Consider the following 24,451-nt stretch of genomic DNA (forward strand, 5'->3'; position numbering starts at 1 on the left):
ATTAACATGCTTAAAGTATCTTTTAGCTGCAAATAACTTTGACCCTCAGCGTGCAAAAATGCACATTATCTCTTTCTTTAGTGTGTGTATGTGTGTGTATGTGTGTATGTGACTTTAATATTATATATCAATTTAATGCATCTAAGGCGCACTTTAATGCCACCCTGTCATATCCAAAGCAAGCCACAGGGCGGAGACTTTACACAGACGATGCTCCTCAGTACGTCCCTCCCAAATAGGCGGAGCGTAATGCATCGAGCAAATGTCAACAACATGCCGGAGTCGGCTTGCAGAGAAACAGAAACCGAGGAGGAAAAGAGAAACAGACAACAAAGAGATCAAGGAAACGAATCGTCCCATAACATCGTGTCTATCATATCTCAATACGCAGATGATAATTTAACACTTGTGCGGGTAGGAACCTCGTTTATGTGCAAGCAATGATCTGCATTTGTCTGGTGGTGCACTGACTGTGGTCACTTCCTTGCAAAATACTTGCACTTGGATGCATCTAGCTTACATTTAATCTTTAAGTTTTTTTAAGCATATTTACTTGAAAAAGTCTTAAATCTCCACTCCTTGAAAAAACACTCCTGTTCCCTATAAACTCTTCCTTTTTATGGTAACATGGTGTCATCAGATATCCTGCTCACCACCACCACCACCACCACCAGATATCCCCCAGTGAGGTTTTGATGCCCCAGTGGAGTCTATGTCAAACTCCAGTATACTGAGCTCATGGTATCTCTGTCACCCTGTCAAATCTAAACCGTCTCTTGTCTCTCACACAGAACATAAGCACCGGACTGGCTGTTGCTGGTGTGATTGTAATAGCAAGGAGTATCAAACTGGTAAGAGAGAGAGAGAGGCACACATCGGGGCAAAGAGGGCTTTCAATTGATAATGAAATTGTACTTTAACTTTAACAGGTATTCTTAATATCGCCATTCAGTGATAACGATTCCTTTCTTTGAGCCAGTTCATTTAAAAAAATAGCATATTTTACTAAAAGGAGAGTTGCATGAATTTTCAAGTCTGTGTTTAAACGATCATCAGGTGTCCAAATGAACATTAAAATACTTTTTGTCCTGCCATAATCAATCCTCCTGTTCATACTGAAGATCCCTTTATAACACACTTACAATGTAAGTGATGGGGGGCCAAAATCCACAGTCCTCCTATACAAACATGTATTTAAAAGTTGAACTGAAGCTAATATGGAGCTTCAGCTGTCCAAATGAGTCACACCAAGTATCTTTCAATGTTACTCTTTTTAGTACCAAAGTTCCTCTTTTTGTTACTATACTTCCGCCACAGCTCAACGGGAACACACAAAAAGGAAATTTGATAAAAAGACTAAATATGGTAGCTGTACACTTGATTGAGTACCTGCTGAAGCCTCATAGAAACATCAGATATACTTTTCAATGCATTTTTTTTCCCAAAATGACTGTGGACACACTGTGGATTTTGGCCCCCTAAACACCTGAATGAGATCTTTTAATAGCCAGTATGAACAGGAGGAATGATTACAGCGAGGGAAACCTTTAAGTGTTCATATGGGCACGTGGCATTTGTTTTAAGATCCTTTAATTTGTGTTAATGAAATGCATTTTGATATATTTCACCAGAATTAGTTACATTGTCACTCATTTGTCTCATCCCTCCTCTTCAGATTACCAAATTTCAAGCTGCATCTGAGATCCCTGCTCGATTCATTGAGAGGAGCGTCAGCCTTCGTGGGAAAGTTCATTCGATCGCCGAGAAAGGACTTGAAGTGGAGCATGTCCCAATTTATCTGCCAGTCATCTCTCCGTTATTGTCAAAACACAAAGGTGAAGTGGGTTATCCTTTAAGTGAAATCACGGAGCCATGTACACTTTCACGTAAGACATACACAAGTTCGTTTACAAAACAAGTCATTTGGGAATCTGAACAAATCTGAATAGTGCAATCAGCTCATCAAATCTGTTCATCTAACACAAATCCCACCTACTGCTTCTCTCATCAATTCAGCAGCATGATAATTTACTGCAGGTGCACCTTTTTATCTTGTTATACTTAAAATGTCATTGTGACATTTTTACTTCGTGAAGTCAGACTCGGTTGCATTTTATCCTCTTTTCATGAGTGAGATTGAAGGGTAAGCTTGTTAGCTCTGCTATCAAATCATGGTACTCACTGAGCAGAGTACACCTTATTGCTCCATCAGCAACCTCAGTATGAAGGACAACTAGCTATTTCAAGTATTACTTTGGTCCCACTTGACCGCTACATTTTTAAGGACCAGTTCAAACAAATTACAAATCTTTCCACCAATCTCTACTTGATTTTAATCATATGGATAGGTTGGGTTTTGTTCACACAGGTTTTGAGAGTCAAAAGTATTTTATTTGTGGTTTTTGGAGAAACTACATACCAAATATTATTTCTAGAAACAGTGTATTATACTGTAGTGCTTTCTACTGAGAAAATAGTGCCCATGAAAACTGTTGACTGAGAGATCTGTGGAATATCCCATGTAAGCAGGGAAAAATCACTATTTGGTGGAGCTGTTAACAACTCATAGAAATCTGAAATTTGACCCAGCCTAATGCAGACTACACATCAAAAGCCAGAAACGTTGGAAACCACTAGTTTACTTTATTGTGTTGTATTTTAAAAGCCTGTTATATTATCCATTGTAAAGTTTTGATCTGAAAACTAACTAAAGCTGTCAAAAGATTGTATTGATTGTAGTGATATTTCCCTCTGAAATGTAGTGAAGTGGAAGTATAAAGGAGCATACAATGGAAATGCTCGATTAAAGTACAAGTTTTCAAATTGTATAGATTTGGTTGTTCAGAGTAGTACACTGAAGATGCTTCATGTCAACTATTTTACCTTAATGTGTATGATGAATAACTTTTGTGTCCTGGTCAGGTGTGAGCACATCCCCGTTGCTGGTGAATCTTGCAGGAGTGGAGCTGACTCCAGAGGGGAAGGAATGGCTACACAAGAGCCTGGCCCCTGCCCAAACAGTCTGGTTAAAACTGATCAGCAGAGAAGATGACATACTACACTGTTTGGTGTCCCAAAGCAAGGTGAGACATCTAATAACCAGTGGTGGAAAGTAACTAAGTACATTTACTCAAGTACTGTACTTAAGTACAATTTTGAGGTACTTTATTACTTTATACTTCCACTCAACTACATTTCAGAGGGGGTTATTGCACTTTCTACTCCATTACATTTATTTGACAGTTTTAGTTACTTTAGATGAATGAAGATTTGACACCATGGATAACATAACAAGCTTTTAAAATACAACACATTATCACAAATTAAACTAGTGGTTTATTTTTTTGGCTTTTGACATCTTACAAAAAGCAGTGTGTCTGGGCCACATTTCAGATGTCTATTACTTATTAACAGGTCCACCAAATAGTGTTTTTTCCCTCTGCACATCTTACATGTTTTGGTTTCAGTAAATGTTCAAATGATCCAATATTTCACCAAAAATCAAATATTAGAGAAAAAGTCCAAAAAATTCTAAACAGATTTGTGTATGAGAACTTTGTTTTTTCTTTTTTCCTCTCATCTTATGACTTCTCAAATTTATCTGGTGAGCCTTTGGAGGGGGCTGACTCAAGGTTGGGAACCACTAAACTTAACTAGCTCCACCTCCAGCAGCACCAACAGTAATGCTGCTCACACACTGATGCTTCAGTATTAATAATCTAATGATGTCATACATAACAATATATCAGTCAGAGGGATGGAATGAGTACTTTTACTTCAATACTTTAAGTACATTTTGTTATATATTCATGTAAATATACATTTGCAATGCAAGACATTTACTTACATTTACGTAATGGAGTCTTTTTACATTGCTCTATTGCTACTTTTTTTTAAACTAAAAGATCTGGCCATATCTTTCACCACTGTAAATAACACATGGGAAAATTATGAGTAGCTCAACCTGGGCCCGATAAGTAATTAGTTTTTAACAGAATATATCAGGAGACATGTGACTGATACACTGACACTGACATCAACTGATAAGAGTTTATTATCCATAAAACCAGTTCTTTGTCCTTCCTCTTCTCTCCAACAGGGGTCACTGTGGAGCAGCTGTGTAAATGAAGAGGTTCTCAGGCTGGGTCTGGCTCGCACTGCGCCTGTCGCTGGAGTCCACCCTGACTCTCGTCTATACTGGCGTCTCCACAAACGGCTGCACAGGGCAGAGGTCAAAGCCGAGAAGAAGGGGAGGGGTCTGTGGAAAGAAGACAGTCTATGGGAGAGGGCCTCCAAAGCTGTCAGGGACAATATGATATTCAGAATGATGAGGAAGTTTTTTAAGAGGACTGAGAGTGACTGATAGACCCAAGACAGTCTGAAAAAAAAACTTTGTTAGCTTTGTTCTGAAATAATCAAAATGTGACAGCACACTGTATCACAAAGCTGTTTTATTGGAGGGAGTACCTGTTCATGCTAATTGATATTGTGACTCATCTAAAACGAGTTTAAAAGTCTTGCCATGAATTGAAAAGAAGTGTCACCCATTATCAGTCTTGTCTTGTGTAACTGCTTCTCAAGGCTGTTAATAGTAGTTTTCCTGTTATAAAAATTAAACTTGTGCTTTACATTCCTCATGATACTTTGGGGAAAGGTTTCTGTTCAATTTTTACTGTATTTTACAATCTTTAAATGTTTGCTATGATAAAGAAAGGGTTATTAAGAACCTTTGATACGAACTCTTGGCTTTCACTTACCCCATTAAACCACAGCTAAGCATGGCCTACTGCGGTGTGTGTGTGTGTTGGTGTTTGGGACACCCCACTAAACATAAGACGGGGGCGGGGTATGTTAATGGTTTTCAAAATGGAGTGGGGGGGGGGGGGGGGGGGTCCACTTTTCCCTTGCTGAGATCACTGTTGCTATAGAAACACCTAATGTGAAATACAAAGCGAACAGAGGGCTAAACTCTATATTGGCCTCCCTCAAACCCCATGGGAACCTAACATATAGTGTGTGTGTGTGAAAGAGAGAGGGTCTTTAAGTACCTATAAAGAGGGCCCTTTTAGCTGTAATGCGACCAAGACATTAGAGTACTACTGGAACACAAGAGAGAGGAGAAAATGGATGTAAATCATTACATCATGGTAGAAAAAACGGATTTATACACAACAAAGGATTATTTTTTTCCTGCTGAAGAATATATCAGATACCTTTATCAGCATGTCCCAAAGCAAATTTCCTTTCTCTGGGATTATGGTCATGTGTGTTTGCCATTATTGTTTGCAATCAACAGCCCAAATTACACCTTGTGCTTCCATGTGTTTTATGGTTGTTATCCAAGCAAAGCAGATGAGGAGGAGGAGGAGGAGGTTTCAATCTGCAAATGAGGCCAGGCTGTGATGTGTCCTGTCCTGTGGGGTGCAGGGTGAGAGGGGGTCTCAGTGCAGTGAGAGGTAGCACTGGAGCAATCCAATGGGCACAAGGAGATTAGTGCTGAGGGGAGGAAGGTCACAGGGGTAGAAGGGGATTTTGGATCCGAGCACAAAGGCAGGAGAGGAGGAGTCACAGTGGAAGGGAAAGGGAGTGAAGTAGAGGGGGGGGTTGATGAATCAGCTAGTCCTCCTTTTGTTGTGCAAATGTTACTAGCGACTGTTACGGCTGGAGTGGCTCGTGATTGGTGGGCTGGTTTAAATTGTAAGGTGCATTTCAGGCTGATGGCTGTTGCTGCCAGACTTTGAACTGTCACTGAGGGAGGAGTGGGAGGGAAACCACGGCTGAGACAAGCAAAGAGGCGAAAGTTTCTGAAGCTGGTGATCACATAAAATATATAAAGTAGAGTGAGAGGATCATTAAAAATCTGTCAGGACATCAGTTAAGTATTTAGGATTTTCATTTTAAAAGAAATATATAACATGATGTCTGATAAAAATGTTTAAGAAAATGACATTAAATATTTCATCCATTTAAATAAAGGACAAGAAAGTATTGTCAAGGGCTCCAACTACCAATTATTGTCATTATCAATTAATGTATTGATTATTGTCCCAATTAATCAGTTAGTCTAAAAAAATCCAAGAATGATGAGCACTGTTCACCAAAGCTCAAAGTGATGTCCTCATATATCTTCTTATCTTTGAAGTTCAGAACCCAAAAATTATTTTATTTCGTCTTTTATTACGACAAAATAAACCAGGATATATTCCAATTTGAGGAGCTGGAATCAAAGAATTTAAACTTAAAAAAAAAAAAAATTAAACAAAAATACTTAAAATGATGAATTGAATCAAAACAGAAGGACATTGGTTTTCTGTCAATCAACTAATTGATTAGTCGATTAAAGCTCTTGTATTGTCAAACACACTAGCACAAAGGATAATAAAGATTTGAGGGTATGGAGGTTTAACTGTGGAGTGTTCTTACATGTTGTTATATTATAATTATTTTCATTCTTTTGTATTTATGTTATTCCTGAATTTAGATCAAAGCACTGATAGACTGAATGAATAAACCATCTCTTTTAACTCCTAGTTGTACAAGCCCAAACTGTAGTAGTCCACTCCAGACTCCATTCCAGGTTTTTCCAAATCCACTGGTCCCACATTTGTAGTAGTCGTTTGAAAAGCCATCGTGTGTGATGTAGTGGTGTGTACTTGCCCACACCATTGAGGTTGTTGGGATGTTCACTGACTCTTTTTCTGAAAACCAAACCTCTGGGACTATCACTGAACTACATTTTTGACTCATGCCATGGATACTTGGTGCCTGAAGGACCTCTGTTCCAGTGAAAGTGACAACATTTGATAAGGAAGCTGACAACGTGGTTTCAAAATCTGAAACTGAATTGATAAAAGTAAGTAAGCTCATCATGCTTCATGTGATACATGAATGGTTGACAACAGCTGTTGTGAAAAACAACATGACTTAATATCAACTTGGCACATTTTACCAAAGGTTTCTTGGAAGTGAGCTGTACTTTTCTAACTGTGGTACACAGTAGCATGTCTGTAACTTTAAATTCACTGTTGGTAGGATACTGTATACAGTATCCAAGCAGATGTGCACCTGTTAGTCCTGTGCTCCTGGCTACACAGGCTCTGTAAAACAGAAACTCAAGACATTTTAATCATTATCTTTATTGTCCTACTCTGCAGGTAAGCTACAGGAAATTAGGCTGTAATGGTTTTTTTCACTCTTGAATCATTTTAAGAATCACAAACTGCCAGAACTGATTTGATGACTTACATAATTTTGTCATGTATGTTGCTTGTTTGCTACTACAATCAATAATGAATGTGTGCAACAGATCAAATATGTTATACTGCATGCATTTCCACATTTTGGTGCTCCTTGCCACCGTGCTTTATAAACCCAGATTTGCAGCAGGGCAGCATAACAAAGGCCTTTATTACACTCAGCCGGTAGCCATCCCACAAGAGAAAGAGAAGGGGCACACCCCCGTCCCACAGCAGAGTCCTTGGGGATTTTTTGATTTGATTTGAGTGGTTGTCTGTAGTTAGCCGGGTGTGAAAGACAAAGAGATTTAAAGAGACAGAGAGCTGGTGTAAAGCAGAATGAGATGCATCCTTAAACACAAAGTTAACTCTGCATCTCTGCTCCTACTTGTCAACTTTCAACACAAGGAGTGTCTTTGTCTGGCGAAGCTTCTTTGTAAACTGATTCAAGCATATCAGCCTCAGGTACAAAGTCACTTACTTTTAATGTGCAGTTTGCTCTCGATAATTGAGATTTCACTTAGATGAGGCAGATTTTTCCTGTCACCTGCTGTCACATTAAACACTCAATGGTAAACGACTTTAACACTGGGTAGCTTTTTCATCACAAATACACACACACAGGCGCTATACAGTGCCTGTGTGTGTGTGTGTGTGTGTGTGTGTGTGTGTGTGTGTGTGTGCATGCAAAGGAATGTATCAGTCGTGAAGTGAGTCCCTTGTTATTATGTGACTCAAGTATTGTGAACAGTGTACCAGTTTGCTGGTGTAGGGTTGTAGGAGTGGAAACATGACTCTTTGTGGGTGCTGTGATCCCTCATGAATAATTTAGGTTTCTGGGTGGAAAGGAAAGGAGGAGGGGGGGGGGGCATGGGGTGATGAACACTTTGAGATTGAATGAATCAAATTGTGAATGTATAGATGTGTGTGAGGATGAATGTGTAGGTGAAAGACTGTATTCTTTATTCTATTTTTAAAAAAGAAGATCAAAACAAGCACTGACAAGCTGTTACATTCTGCTACTGTATGTCAGAGGCCAATCATACACTTGTTCATATCTATTTACAAACTGTGAAACAGGAAACTCTGTGTACTGGACTCTTTTGGTACAAGCTGACACACTATCAAGTAAACACGACTCCAATATAATTTGTCACATTCCAGCAAAAATTGAAAACTTCCCTGTTGTCGGTGAGGACATGAAGCAGAACATGTGCCTAAACCTTAGTGTATATGGAGAAGAAAGCAACAGGAGGGCGAGTTGGGGGTGTCTCTGCTGGAAATAGATGTGAGGGGATTGACTTATGACCTTACCCACCCCTCAATTTCACAGTAAGGCAAGATGACTCCACTGCACATGTTTACACTCACATGCACAAGTTGAAATAAGATGCATAAACTTAAATCTTAATGATTTAGTTTTCATTCTAGACGGTACATCAATGAGGATGCTCAGCTGCAGGAGATTCTTTTACTTGCACCATATCAGTTTTTTTACGACCCTGTAATGTTACTGCAGCGTCTGTTGACTGGCTCTGATAGCCTCACTGGTCCTGTTGCCCCTCTGCAACCCAACTCTGACCCCTCAATAACCTCATTCTCTGTCTCCTTATCAGGTCAAAGGCTCAGCAGTTCAACAGTCCTGGCTGGACATTTTTGAAGTTACTTCCGTTTCATGCTGCTTAGCCTACACGGTGCCTCATCGTTGCTTATATGTCTTTTAGGGGATGCTCCACATTTGAGTTCTTTAAAGAAACACAACATCAGACCACCACTAATATACTTAAATTAACTCACATTTATTATATACACATCCAGAACACAAACACATAAAAGATTTATTTTAACATTAAAGGAGGTAAAACAGAGGTTGTCTATGATCTAATTTGACACACAAATATACTGTAAACTATTTTAAGGAAAGGCTCAGCAAAATTTGAGTTATTTTTCTTTTTTTGTTTGTTTTTACAGAAATGAACATGTCTGGTTTACAAAATGAAGAATATTCTTAAATGGGTTGATTCTTTTATCTTTATGTTTGGTGCTGCCTATAAAGTCATGCTGAGTTAGTGAGCTTTAAAACACAGCATGAAAGCATCAGTCAAGTCATCAGCATACCAAGACTGTTTGCTCTCTTTTCTGATAACTGCTTAACAAGCAATTTCAAGCTACTCATTGACTCTGCAGTTATTTTCAGTGTGTGTGTCGTTTGGATCCTTATCTTCCACAAATGACTTGTAGTCAAGGAGGCTGAAACAACGAAACCGGGACACTAAGTGCATTCACTGGTTTAAGTGTGCATCTATTCAATATATCAGAAAAGCTGCCAACAGCATTTTTTAAAATTAAAAAGATGGCTGCTTTAATCACCAAACATTTTTGACAGCTGGTCACATAAAATAGATTGTATATCTCATTATTCATGTCTAAATCGAGTGCTCTTTGGCATGTACCAGTATGGGCTGACAGATGCTGCTCTCTTTGTGTGCACGTTTCATGAGAAGGCCATTGTTACATACGTAGATGAAAACAAATGTGAGGGGAGATTTATGGCATGCATGTTGCAGGCAATGTTGCCCATCATTTTGATCAGTTAATTTTCTGTGATCTGGAGATACAGAGACATCAGTACAGTGAAGTCAGACAGCACAAATAAATGGGCAGTCAGATGATCAGACTTTAATAAACAGATTATCTAAACTACTTAATTTGGAGGCATGTAACAACATCAGCTAAGAAAAACAACATTATTTATTTAGGAATCAGAAAAGAAGAAATACAAATTCTGATTCATCAATTTATTTTGAAAGAGAACACAATTTCTTTAAAACCATCATCAATGTAAAGCTGGAAGAGAGAACATTTTTTTAGTAATTGTCCTTACTAAAAGTATTTATTCATATATGTTAGCCAACCACCTCAAACAATGGAGATTATGTTTTTTCAGTCTTTCTTACGATACACCATCACATATAATCAAATAAGAATACAAATAATGACTTTTAAGAACCATACAAAATATCAGATCCACTTCATAAAGAGGTTTTTTATTAGAACATTTGAAGAACATTTTCAGAACCAGTATTGTTCTGTGTGAAACCAAAAATGAGCGCCCATGAAATGTCAATTATAATCCGTCATTGTACAAGCAAACCTTTAGAACACAGAACAACGGCAAGTCTTGTGGATCAAAGCTAAACCAGTAGATTAAAATATGCCTAAAACTGGATATGAAAGTGTTATATAGACAGATATATTATAGATGCATTTACTTGAATTTGTTAAACTGTCACTGGAAATAGTACTTTCCTGCTAAATTAAAGGACTAGACATCATTACTCATTCACTCAAGTGTCTTATTTCAGTGATATAGGCCTGCTCTCAAATGTTACATTTACACTTGAAAGACATGATCCGATAAATATGTGACTCTATGACATAAAGGTCATTCAGCTAGATAAGGACTGGAATCTTCTGTAGTCGCACTGCATGTTTCCACAGTCTGTATGAAACAGAATCTGTCAGATAAAATGTGTTTTTACACGTAGGGACAGTCAGGAAAAGCGGAAGTACACAAAATGCTGCATGCACATGTTTCAGATTGTATTACTTCAGTTTGATTTAAATATCTATTTCAACAAAACTTTAACTTGCGGGCATCCACGACCTACTTCCTGTCAGGAACGGAGATAGAGTGGCTCATCAGGCAGTCTGGCTGCGAAACATTTATTTTTCAGCTGCTTTCTCTCCCCCGTAGACAGGAAAGAACAGGGTGTATTCCCCTTGAGGGTTGGGCCCTCCAATAGATGAGACGACTACTAGTATTACATGCAGTCAGAAGGGAAGAGGAGTCATTTTACTTGCCCTCATGACATGAACATGACAGTGCAAACACACAGAAACCTAAAAAAATAACTCAACTTAATCACTTTAACATGCACTGGCACACACTTAGAGACACTTTGTTAATATTTCATAATACAATACATGTGGCTTTAACCTTAAGTCAGCCTTTATTTTGCTGTGTATCTTTGTGCAGCATGCATGCAGCTTTACTGTGACTTCTTTTTACCATGTGAGCTCAGAGTTAATAGCGGCTTCATTTAATCTAGCTCTATGACAACCTGACATGCTATTAAAGCCGCTCAAACAATGTCCCCAGTCATCTACCTCTGCTCAACTCCTATCTCTAATTTGGATTCTGTTATGAAAGCAAACAGTTATTTAGAAACATTATTCTATAATTAAGCAGCAAGCCACAAGAGGCCTGCGCTCTACAGTGACTTCAGAGCAGTTGAGAGGCATTACAGACGTAAGGTGATGCAGAGTTCAATCATTAAGAAGTAAAGCTTCAGATTACTTTCTGTACTTAACACATGAAGACAGCACACTATAGACTATATTAAATTATATTAAATATATTAAATATTAAATATGGCATATGTTTTATTGTTAATCAGAAATGCTATATTTGGCTCAGTGTCAGCTCTTAGAAGCTGCATGTTGGGAGACTTTCACCAGCTCCAGAGTAAGCACTCAGAAAGTGCACCAAGCCAATTTGACTTAGAGATGACAACTTGGGTCTGCCTTGGGCCCTAAAATAATTTGTCCTGCAAACAGTCACGGGGAAAGCTGTGGCTATAAAATGGTATGGTATACAAAGTACAGTGGTAGGATATCACCACATTATCTTGTTATTTACTTGAAATGTCATTTAGAGCCAGCTGAAGCCTGGGCTTTTGTCTTGCGGGTCGCATTTACATACATTAACTTCAAGTTGGAACTTTGACCATGTTTAGCAATAGATATCCAACATCATATCACTACCTAAATGCCTGGAAGGTTATTATGTCCCTTTTCCCTTTTTTTTCCTATACTTTTTTGTGCACAGTAAACAGTATGTTTTTTTACTGAATATTTTGCAACAAGGCAGGTTGTCTTATTGCAAGGATGTAACTTTCATGTTTGATCAACTGTTCATGTTTTGCAATTTTTATATTATATTTTATCTTTTTTATTTTGTTGGAAGTTAAATTGTCCCCACCAGAACTAACTGTGGGTCATCAGAGTATTACAGTATTACTAATAATTAACTGACAAATGATAAAAAATTACAAATAATGAAAAAAACAGACAGAGTGAGTTCACTTCTGTTCATCTGGTCTGTCATAAACACCACACAGATCACAGGTTTCTATTTAAGGTGGTCTCAAGGGTCAGAGGAAAGTACTTTCACCTCAAAGATTTTTGACCCATAAGCTCTTGGTGTTCGACCAGAATGTCACCCCTCCTTAGGTCAGCTGGCACCAGACACCAATAACTGTCCCAGAGGCTCCAAGCCTTTCCAGATCAATTCATCTCCTCTGTGTGTGTGTGTTTGTAGAGTGTTTAGTGGAAAATAATAAATCACAGGAAGACAGACAAGCAACAGGTGGGGAAACACTAAGCAGTGAAAGCGGCAGTATGAGAGGCAGGGATGAAAAGCGATCAGGAGGAAGTGGTGGAAAATTGGGAATCTGGGAATATGGTGAGGAGAAACAGAAAGAAGATAAATGAGAACACCTGGTGAGAGAGAAATTCAAAGAGCTACAAACTAGTCGACAAAGAGAAATGGCTACAGGGATGGGATCTGGTGGGATAACAGTTTGGAAGATCAGATAATATTTTCATGGTAAAGATCATATAGAGACAGTGAGGAAACAGGCTCATTGATAGCCTGAATAACCACAGGCTGTTACTGTCATTCATTTTTGAGTGTACATATAAAACCTTTGAGGAAATACTAATTACATACTGAATAGTGAGGTGAGACGGGTGGCAGCTAAAAGTCTGGCTGAGACAAGATGCCTTCATTCGTCCACCATAATGAGTTTTTTGCTAATTTGCATAAATATTATACAGTAATGTGACATCTGCTTTTTGGGTTTTGACTCAAATAACACCAAATGACTATACAGCCGGCAGCTGAAATACAAAATTCTACTTTAAATGAGTAAGATCAGTCGGAAAACATGACCGCTATCAACCAAAATATGTCTTCAGTGGGTGGGGCTTAGAGAATATTGGCTATAACTCCTTAACCAATTGTCCAATCATCATCACCACAAATGCCACAAAAGTGCATCTTAAAATCTGGTGGACAGAATTTCATCAAACTTGATGTGCATGCTCTGGGGGCCAAAATGAGCCAAAATCTTGACTGCCATGCTGATTGGTGCATGGATGTGGCCTATTACATATTTGCTCATAACTCAAGATGCCTTCAAACAATCCTGATTAAACTCACTGGAAACATCCTGCACTGTTTCCTGTACATACACACCAAGTTTCATTCAAATCTGATGAAAGGACAAATAGTGGAATGATGAGCGTGCAATTATCAAAATGATGCGGGCTGTGTGATGATAGTTGATCTCATTCCTATGTAAACTATTAAACTTGCTGAATTGATTTTGCTCACTTTTGTGATGTCTGAAACCTGATTGTTTTTGCTTGTGGCTTTAATTTTCGGCATTTGGGCTGCTTCCTTCTCTTTATTGCAAAAAGCTTTGAATCCAATAATTGCCACTTGCAGCTCTATTTTTAAATGAAACTGGTCAGTCATTGCAATTCTACAGATGTTAAACATTCTTTAGCTATATAATAACTTTATTAATATAGCACGTTTTTGAACTGAGTTACACAGTGGTTCACCATACAGAGTAAACAGTAAGAAATGTTGAATTATTATTTAGATTACAAGAATAATTTAAAAGTATGACACAGAATGGAGCAGTAAAACAGTGAGGAGAATACAAAAATGAAACCAAGACAGGATAAAAACATAGTTAATACTCATAACATAGCAAATTCTTTCAAATTCAGCACCAGACGTTTGCAAAATTTGTATTTTAATAAAATCCTACCAGAGAATACACCTTATTCTAAAAATGTAACTAAAATAAATGTCAAGCACCGAAAAATAGGAAAAATCTCTCATTAGAGCGAAAACAGTACAACCTTTGGAAAAGTTGCAGATTGCAGTCAGCAATTATTTTTTCCTCCTTTCTGAATAAGAAGCAATATTTGTTTCCCTATTATTATATATTATTATATACTATTTCTCATGTACTGTTTGTGTATCTCAAGATACTTCTTGTTTGATGTGATATGATTGTATGATGATCTCTTATAGATTGTTTCTTTTGCATATATTATCTTTAATTAACTAACCCCTTAAAATGAATGTAACTGTTTCAAGATCCTTTAAAAACACAGTCTGATTTTATGCTTTCTGTCTGAACTGTTTCAGAGATCCTCTAGGCCGTTGTCGTCATCCTCTCACCATGAGCTCTTGGGTGGTGAACAGGAAAGGAGAGCCACAGTACCGCCGCCACTTCCTGACAGACAACAGCATATTTCATGGTAAATATAAGACATGACAATGTAATATAATGTACATTGTGTACTTTCATTCTGATACTGATGAACTGTATGTCATGTGAATGGACAGTAGAGGGAGACTCGTCTCCACTTTTGTGCCTTGAAGAAGTCAAGCTTACAGGCAGCATCAAGCTTCAGTCTTGAAGATGCTGTCTGTGCACTGCATTCAAGCTACATAATGTGTTTGTTAAGAGTAAAGAAACACAACATGTGCACTTATAAGATGCAACACCTGACTTGTGTTGCTACAATTTTTTTGCTCTTCACACATCACACACATCACACACATTCAGTACACATATGGTGAAACCAAATGTGACATACCCATCTATACCAGTATGATATAGCAGATATAATTTAACAAATCATTGCTCATTTCCCCCCTTTTTTATATTGCATAAAGCTGAAATGAATCCACACATGTGATGACATCAGTTTGATCTTGATTTATGAGGTTCCAGGCGGCTGCAAACTGACAGCTCTGCCAGACAAATCCATGACAAATCTCTGATATGTGGATCTGCCTCTGTGGCTCTCACACCTAAGCAGACAGACCACTTCAAGCCTCACCCTAACTGTCTACAGCCAGCATCCACATCCCACCCTGCATACTGTGTTACATGCAAGTGAGCACTTCCTGCTTGTCAGTGAACCGTAGTAGAAATCAGACTTGACTCTGTGAATGATGGATTGATCTGATTCATGCAGAGAATAATACAGATTTTTGTCATAGGGATATTATCATATTAATGGGAATTTCACCCTTTCCCCCCCTTGTAAATCCATTTCTTCCAGCCCAAAATGACTTTTGTTCTAGGATCTGTGGCTAATTAATGAAATGAAAGTGAAAATGAATAGCATACTCAACATAAAATGAACATAAAACAAATCCTGATGCGCTATTTTTCAAAGGGAAAATGGAAAATAAACAGAGCGTAATGTCTGTGAATAAAGGAGTTATTATAGCATTTAATGCTAGATATTCCTTTTTTCTTCTTCAGGTATCTTCTCCAAACTTCAAACCCTTTTTATCTCTGTCTGTGTTCATTAATTAATTCCTGGGACAGTTTGTCCTTTCTTGTCAGTCAAAACAACCTTGTAAACCTCTCTCTTTCTCTTTTCTTTTCCCATTTCTTTTCCACATGGCTTTGCTTCAATATGCCTCTTCCTCTTCCTCCCAGTTGCTTCCAGTCTTTTGTGAATTACAGAGTGGGGAGAAGATGGTTTTTGTTTGGCCATGGTACATAAATCAGTGTGGGAAGTGGGTTCAAAGTGGGGGTTGGAAACTGTCTGTGATCAGGCAGGTGTGGATGGGGAGAGGTTTACACTTAAAGTGAGCAATCACTAGACAGCCCCAGGTACTTGCTTATAGCTGACACACACGCACACACACACACACACACACACACACACACACACACACACACACACACACACACACACACACACACACACACACACACACACACACACAAAATCAGCTGAGGGTGACACGGTTGTTCAGACATGACTTTTTGTTCCTCCAGACAGCACTAATCGATTTGGTAACCTCTGCCTCTGGCTCTTAGGTGTTTGGACAAAGCTGTGTGTGCTGGCCTGTGTGTGTGTAGTGTGCATGTGCTTGAATTCTCTTCCAATCTTAAATTGCATGGCTTTAATTTGGACCAATGAACAAGACTAATCTGTTAGTGCCTATTTTACTTTCATTTGGAAAAGACTTCATGGAATGATACACTCCAGCCTGGACACATACATACACACACACACACACACACACACACACACACACACACACACACACACACACACTGCATTGAGACTTATTCTAACATAACCAAAACCAGCACTTTCCCTAATCTAATATAACCCTAAACTTACCTTAACTTTTAAACCAAGTCTTGAATGAATCATTTACATCCAGGGGGCTTGTTTTTTGTCCCCATAAAATCTAAAACAACATATAGAACTTGCTCTCTCTGTCTGTCTGCTGAGACTCTGACCCTGTATCACAATGCGTCCCTGATATCGTGTCTCCTACTGAGTCTCTGAGGAAGCATTTACACTTGCATAGAGAGAGTCTGAGAGCGTAAAGTGTGTCATAGGGTCCTTCTGAGTATACACATCGAGGAATAGCTGCCAAAAAAACAAACAAACGGATGTGGCACGAGTTCCTTTTGGTGGGGAATTCAAACGGAGCTGCGCTGTCACCAAACATCAGAGCCAAACTGTCTGGAAAACCTGATGAAATGTCCAAATGGCCAACTCTGGTGATTAAGCCACTGCTGTGCGCAGCATTCACTCTGGCTCACTCCGCGCCAGTATTAAGCGCTTGCTTATGAGCAACCCCTCTCTGTCGGTCCATCGAGCGTGCGAAAAATCGGCTTATCGTTTTTGCCTCTGTGTGCCTGGTGAGAGGAGAGGCTGTGCGCGCAGAGGCTGTGGATGGGGAGAGGGTTTGGTGATTTGTAGATCCACTCCGTAGATCACACAGAGTGGCAGACGCGGAGGAACAGTTTGTCTGGGGCTTGTTTTTTGGATAAAGTGACACTTTATCATCATAGCGCGCTTCTTCTGAGCATCCAATCATGATGGAGATATTGACAACTCGGGCATGTTTTAATAGTATGTCAAACATCAAGGGAATATAAATCATGTCCAAAGCGCATGGAGGGATCTTGTGAGACCAACAACTCCAATCCTAAATGGCAGAACTTGAAGTTTGCAGAAATCTCAGTTTGGAAAGGGGTAAGTGTTCAATTTTAAGCTTATTGTAATTTAATTCATCTTTTAATCTCACATGGAGAGGAATATTCTGTGCTGCAAGCATTCTTTTGGGTGTCAGCTAGCATGCAATGCAAACAGGGTGATGCCCATGCGTAAATTCTCCATTGCGCTTGTTGTGGAGACATTAAATCACCCACGCCGCTCTAAACATTTGACAAAGGAATCTTAATTTAAGACTATTTTGATTTGCATGAATGGTTCAGTAATTGTATTGACACAAGGCTATAAAACGTCATAATTAATTACATAATATCACTCAGTAAATATATTTTCATGTGAATAAATGGATGGCTGATGTTGCCAGTTTGTCAGAGCTCTTAATGAGGGCTAGTAGTGGAGCAGCGGGAAACTGTCCCTGGTGCTGAATATGCGCCTTTGTACTTGTCACCAGGGGGCAGAAAAGCCTCTTAATTTATCGATTTGACACGACTTATTCTGTCCTCAGGCCATCCAGCACATAGGTGTGGATGTGCTAACTCATTTGCAGTATTGCATCCTATGCACATTTCAGAGAAACCGTGTTAAATAATTTGTATGCAATAATTTGTATCACAGATTTGACTCAGGGGGTTTCACAATCTGTACAGCAATACCTCTTCTATACCAAGATCCTCAATTTTGGAAAGGAACCCCCACTCCACCCCCAAAAAATGGAAATGGGGGGCAGCATGGAAAAACAAGACAACAAAATTATAGATTGATCCTGAATAAACTATTCTGGAGATGTTTATATGTTCTGTCACTGCAATGTTTGGTAAGAAAATGCAGACTGACACACCACATAGCATTACCACATGCCATAGCTCAATAACCAAGGTGGATTTATATGTTGAGCACTACATATTGTGACAGAGCTTTGGGTCCAGCTTTGATGGAAGAATTGAAGCCCCAGCAGTCCCTGGGCTAGAGTGACCCTTTTGCTATCTCCCATACACTGTCAAAATATGGAATTGGCACTTAGAAAGCAGGATGTGTCAAACTGTCAGTCTTCTCCCCTGCAGTGCCCATGTTTGTGTGTTAGGTTGTGAGGAGGAAGCCCCCTGCTTGCCTCAATGAACAAAAGGGCTACCTCTTTATTCATTTTGGCAACACTTCTGTGAAGAAGATTTGCATGGCACCACTAGCTCTCGCTGAGAGAGAAAAGGAGAGAAAATGATGGAGAGAGAAAAGGTTTGGAGGAGCATGCATGGCTGCTAATCTCCTCCACATGGAGGAAATGGCTTTTCCATGTAAAATGTGTTTTTCCTCATGTGTCTCTCCTGTACTGCTGATGATGAATCTCAGCACGTTCCCTTTCTTTTCACTCTCTCTCTGTCTCTCTCCCCTGTTGTCTGTACCTCTTCCTTTCTGTTGCTCCAGGGCAGAGAAACAGCTAACAGACATCATGGGAGGGAACACATTTCTCCTCTCCTCTCCTCTCCTCTCCTCTCCTCTGCTGGTATCAAATTTATCTACAGATATCTTTATTTAAATCAAATCTCTTTACAACTTTAGACTATGTAGTCACATTTCTCCAACGAAGGTATCAAAACAAGTATCATTTTGATATTGACGATAAGACTCAGGCAGTATCAGAAAAAAATAACAGTGCCATGTTCATTATTGTTCTGCCTCTCCCATGTCTTCCTGGAGAACTGTCATTTATATTTACATAGAATTTCACTGATGACAACTTACTGTATGTATTCCCGCATGTTGACTTGAGCTGCTGGTATGTCACTTGTTTTCATGCATTAAGCATATAAGAAGTGAGTGTAAAACCTCAGCTTCGTAAACAGAATGAGATTATTTAGGTTGTCATGAGCATAAAGCTGTATCTGTGCAGTTGGTAAGTGCATATATAGTGTTCTATATACCTGTGTGAGAGAGATATAGGAAGCAAATTATCCATAACTACTGGCTTTTATTTCACTTCCCTCTATCCACTCAGCAATTAATAAGCTACTCAGAAGCTTGGTCCCTTTTGTCACGTAGCAAACACTTGAAGGCCTCTCCTGTGTGCTGGAATGAAATGGCAGGCAGGCAGTTATGGTTTCTTTTTTAACATTTCTTGTGAAGCATTTGAGATGAGACAGTTTACAGTGCGGTCTGGCACAGCTGGCAAATATACTGTATCTCAATCCACTTAAAGTCACCCAGCCATGCAGGCTTTTGGAGGAAGAAAGAAGAAGCCTGGACATTGTAGGGAAAGCTGACATCACTATATACTATATATGTACACACAAAACCCACACAAACACACACACATGCAGGCTTCAGTTCCCTGCTTTGATGTAAGGGCTGAATTCCTCTACCCGGGGAGCCCCCTGTAGCATCTCTGGTGAATGCATTATCATGCTGCAGTTGTCATGTGTTTATTTTTATTCCGGCACCGCTCTCGCGCTACACCCTAGGGAGACCTGGGAACTCATTTCCAGCACTGGCGACTTAAGCGCTGCCTTGAGCACTCTTAATTAGGCGACGTGAGTGACTATGCGATAAGAGCGTATGTGTTTTCCCTCTTTTTGCTCATCATTTTCCTGTGCTTCCTCACCCTTTATGTCATGAACAATAAGGTTTACCAAAATATTTTTTGACTTCTTCTGTGCAGGTTTTGTGTAATTAGTTTGCTTTAAAAAGTGTTTAGAATTTAGAATTTGTCCCCTAAGGTATCAATACTTACACATGGGTGCCACCCAAAATCTGCACTGGAGCAGATCTGAATTTTTGAGTGTTAAAGACTGACTAAATGATAAAGGACCTGTTTTATTTCCTTTACTTAAACTTTGATTATTGCTAATATACATTGTACACATTGATGCAAAGTAATTAACTTTAATTGAAAAAGATGAATGAGGAACACAATAGAAGACTCATTCACTGCATTAACAGTTGCTAAAAATGTTAATGAGGCAAAATTTGAATAGATTGCAATTATTTTATTATTATTATTTGAACTGTGGCTGAGAGTCTGGTTCTGCTCCTTTTGTAGAGGAGCCTGCATGTGATTGCTGGATTCATTTGAGTTTACTTCCAGTGACACACATCAGGTGGATTAGAGACTGAAGCAGCCCAGTACGTATGCATTTGAGTGTCTGTCTATCTCTGTCAGCTCCGACTAACAATAGGTTCAGGCTTTTTCCCTGCCCCCCACCCAATGCATGTTGCAGAAAGCTCCAGGCCTCTGTGACCCTGAACAGGAACAAGTCAGCAAACAAAATGAGGCAATGAAATGTCACTTCACTGCTTGTTCATTATATTGTTAGTCTGTTTGTTACACTTGAATAAATATGGACACCCAGTGGTCACTTCACTGGCCATCACACTTTTGGAGCACATGACATGAGTTTTTTATGTTGCCAAGGTTCAATCTGTCACATCTATGCTGCTGGCATTTGTCCCACCATGATGCAGCTGGATTTTCCCACACATTTATCCAGAAGTCATCATTGGTCACAGAGCTGTGCATGTCACTAATTTGATTTCATAAGCTGTTGAATGTCCTGAGAGGAACAGTGAAAGAGGGTTGAGACTGGATGATGTAACCCCAAATTCAGAGGTAAGAAGAAGATATGATGGGATTAAATGAAGTATCATTTGGGGTTCCTCATCCTTGATTTACACCTCTGCAGTGATATTAAAAATCATCGTTTATTTAATCTGAAAAATAGACATTTCATATTTTTTGTGCATGTTCAGTATTATGCTTGTAAAAAGCAAGCAATTTGATTTCAACATATTACCAAAATATAATAGAATTGAAATGAAATCAAGAAAATATTAATTTGTTAAATATAAAACCTTGCAGACTTCCCATGCAGACGGTGGCCAGATGGTAATAATGCTTATTTCTGAGTCACCATTAAAAATAGCTTCAAAATGGATGTACTGTTCACTCTATTCAGAAGGGCCACACTAGTTTTTAGTCAAAATCATTTGACATTACTAAACAGTTCCCTAAACATACCATGTGTGTTTACATTGACCCTCTCTTTCACTTCATTTAATCACAATTTAAAAATGAATAGGTATGAGATGTGAAAGTCACCAGACTCAGGTTTCCCATTAATTGCAGTCTCCATTTTTTGAAATATCAAGTTACATAATTGTCATGAGGTAATAAAAGTTTCTCATACCAGGGATATGAGCTCTGTAAAAGCCACCCTGATGGTGTGTTCAGATGATGGTTGGAAAATCTAACATCAAGGACTGGTTAATCAGCTGGTGAAAAACACGCTTTTTAATGCAAGGGACTAACAAATTGACAAACGTAGTGCCTGTTTTTGATGCAAAACAGGCACTATTACCACATATCTGCCTTGAAAGTATGACAAAAATCTGAAAACATATAGAAATATTCTGGATATTGGTCAGTAGTCATTTGTCCCAGTCCCCCCCTACAGTGCCATTTCATCAGTATTGTTTGAGTGGTTAGCATCCAATCCTCGATCCTCCATCACATGGCACACGAAGGCTGACCTGATTGATGTTACATGTACACAACATGAAGAATGAAAGAGCCCACCAAATCATCCATCTATCCTTCCTTCCATCCATCCATCCATCCATCCATCTATCTATTTTCTAAAGCTGCTTACGCTGCCCCATAGATCATTATGGTGCAGACATCAGTTAACATGCAAAAAGAAATAACATAGTCAAAGTGAGCCTATACACTCCTTTTTATGGTATTGGGTTACTTTTGAAGTTTATAAACGACTTTACTGATTGCTGATCATGTGGGTGGAAATGACATAACAGAGTAGAGCGTAGGCGGAGAGGACTTCACCCTCAGGAGGGAAAAGCCTTTGTGAAATAGAAGGGTATTTAGAGTTGGACAGATGTGCTGTCTGAGTATTTCAGTGGCTCTTCCTGTAGCGCACACACCCCACATGTCAACCCATGACTGTAAGTCTTACCTTCACTAATGCATTATCATGAACGTTATGTCATCGTTCTTATCCCTGTATCCTACTGCTGATGAGCATAGCCACACACACATCTGTTGCACTCTCCTCCCCTGCTCTTTATAATCACGGCATAAACTACACAACAATACTTGAGCTGTTGGATGCTAAACCGAAATCCGTCTGTATGTGGCATATTGACAACCACACTGACACAGCTATACAAGTTCTGAGAGACCTGCGAATATCAAAGAGAGCTGGATGGCAAGAGCAGGAGGTGGGAGTGGAGAACGGATGACTCTGAGATAGGTGGAAATATATGTGTGTGTTTTGAGGGAGAAGACTGTCAGATGAGGGAGATGAGAACACAGTACAGAGCAGGATGAACAGCAGGAGTTTTGGGTTTTTAGCTTGTTGTTTGGAGTTTGAAACGTATGGTCTGAAGCAAGTCTGGAGTGTCTGTCAAGTTTGATGTGAAGAAAAGCTGTATTTTCCGAGCTTGTAGCTACAGGTGGAGTGTGTTACATACTGGGACTGAGCTGAGGTGGACTCTAACTGGCTTGTTATTTTCCACAGAGCAAATGGAGGAAATTTGTTCTTCACTTTTTGGTCCTACTGCTTTATCTGCTCATAAAGAACGATCCTCCCTTATTAATGGTCCTTCAGAAAAATCAGCTGTGTTAACTGTAGCGACCCTGTTGGCACGGAACGTCTACCATATTGGTGGCACCGTGGCTGTACCACAGAAATGTAGGCTTACACAGATAGGTAAGTTAATGTGTGTGTGAGTGCATGTTTGTCTGGACACTATAACTCACTGTGCCTTACAGTAAGAAAACTCATAAACTCTGTATCTGCATTATATCCTTTTTATACTTGATATGACTGACTTGTATCTTGCTCAAGATAATTTATTTTAAAACATTATTATTATGATTATTATTATTATTATTTATTTGAAAAATTATTTTTTTCTTATTTTTATACTATGCAGGTGGTTTTCCACTGGTAAAATGTGTGTGCATGTGGACACACTTGTTGTATATTGAACATATTGCTTGCTGCTGCTATTTATAGCACAGGAAAAGAGCAGGAGCTCATGTTTATGTATCAAGAGTATCCCCAGGATGATTGAATCACTCACTCTCTGTTACCATAACTTTGATCATACAGAAAGCTTGTTTTAATGAGGCGTTGCTCATTACATGCAAGAGAAGATTTTTTGTAAATTGATTTCTGTGTGCTTTATCAATCATCATAGCAACAATTACATGTAAATGTCATTCATCTTGTCCTATGGCCAGTCAATCAACCAAAACTGAATCACATATTGATTAAAGTTCACCACACTAAACAAATGCTCAGGTAATGAGAGCTTAGAGCATTAAGTGAAAAATGACAATGCCACGCCCCCACTCATTCAGACAGTTTAATTTTGGTTTAATTGCTTTGCTTGTTATGTTTCATCAGCAGCAGAAATGACTGAGATAGTCAGGATGGTTGAGCCTTGTGTCATATGAATAGTGCATGAAAGATTGGGCAGATGCTGCTGAATATGAATTTATGTAGTTCTGAATAAATTATAATAAACCTTTCGACTGTGGTTCTTTCCAGTCATCATCTTCATACCAAATCTTAACTGAGATCTCAGAGCAAGAATTGAAATATTAGCCCTAGTAGATTAAAAACTCATTGAAATGACGGTACAGATATGGCAGAGGAGATTCACAGGCCGGTTTAGATTAAAAGTGACAGTTAAAATTGAAAGTGATGAATGAAAACTGTTGTTGGTGATAATGTGATGCCAGGTGTTATGTGTTTGCTGTCCCAGCCTAACCTTTATTGTATGCATCTAAGTGAGGACAGGCTTTGTTCGTCAGGTTATCACAGAGGCGGATCCATCACCTACCCTATTAAAATATGTTTGAATTGCCTGGGCCTCGGTGGCAAGACAAAGCTTTGATCTGCCGTCTCTGCTCTTTGCAGACAGAGATGATGAGTTTTTACACATTCACACACATACAACAGTGAATGAACAATCGCACATGCACAGACTTTGTATTCACCAAAAATGATGCAACCATCACTGGTCATTTGAGAACCACTTACATTAGTTCTCATTGT

The 24,451-nt window shown here is 39.0% G+C and overlaps 1 protein-coding gene across 1 annotated transcript; it reads left to right on the plus strand.

Annotated features, from left to right (window-relative positions):
- Nucleotides 1–249: 249 nt before the first annotated feature.
- c18h3orf33 (c18h3orf33 homolog (H. sapiens)) lies at nucleotides 250–4,781 on the plus strand. Its single transcript, XM_053321456.1, has 5 exons — nucleotides 250–414; nucleotides 792–851; nucleotides 1,676–1,835; nucleotides 2,923–3,083; nucleotides 4,100–4,781. Exons 1-5 carry the CDS (start codon nucleotides 250–252, stop codon nucleotides 4,361–4,363), a joined length of 810 nt encoding a protein of 269 aa, XP_053177431.1. The 3' UTR covers nucleotides 4,364–4,781.
- Nucleotides 4,782–24,451: the final 19,670 nt, after the last annotated feature.

This window comes from Scomber japonicus, chromosome 6, assembly GCF_027409825.1.
Source record: "Scomber japonicus isolate fScoJap1 chromosome 6, fScoJap1.pri, whole genome shotgun sequence".
In the NCBI taxonomy this organism is placed as follows: Eukaryota; Metazoa; Chordata; class Actinopteri; order Scombriformes; family Scombridae; genus Scomber; species Scomber japonicus.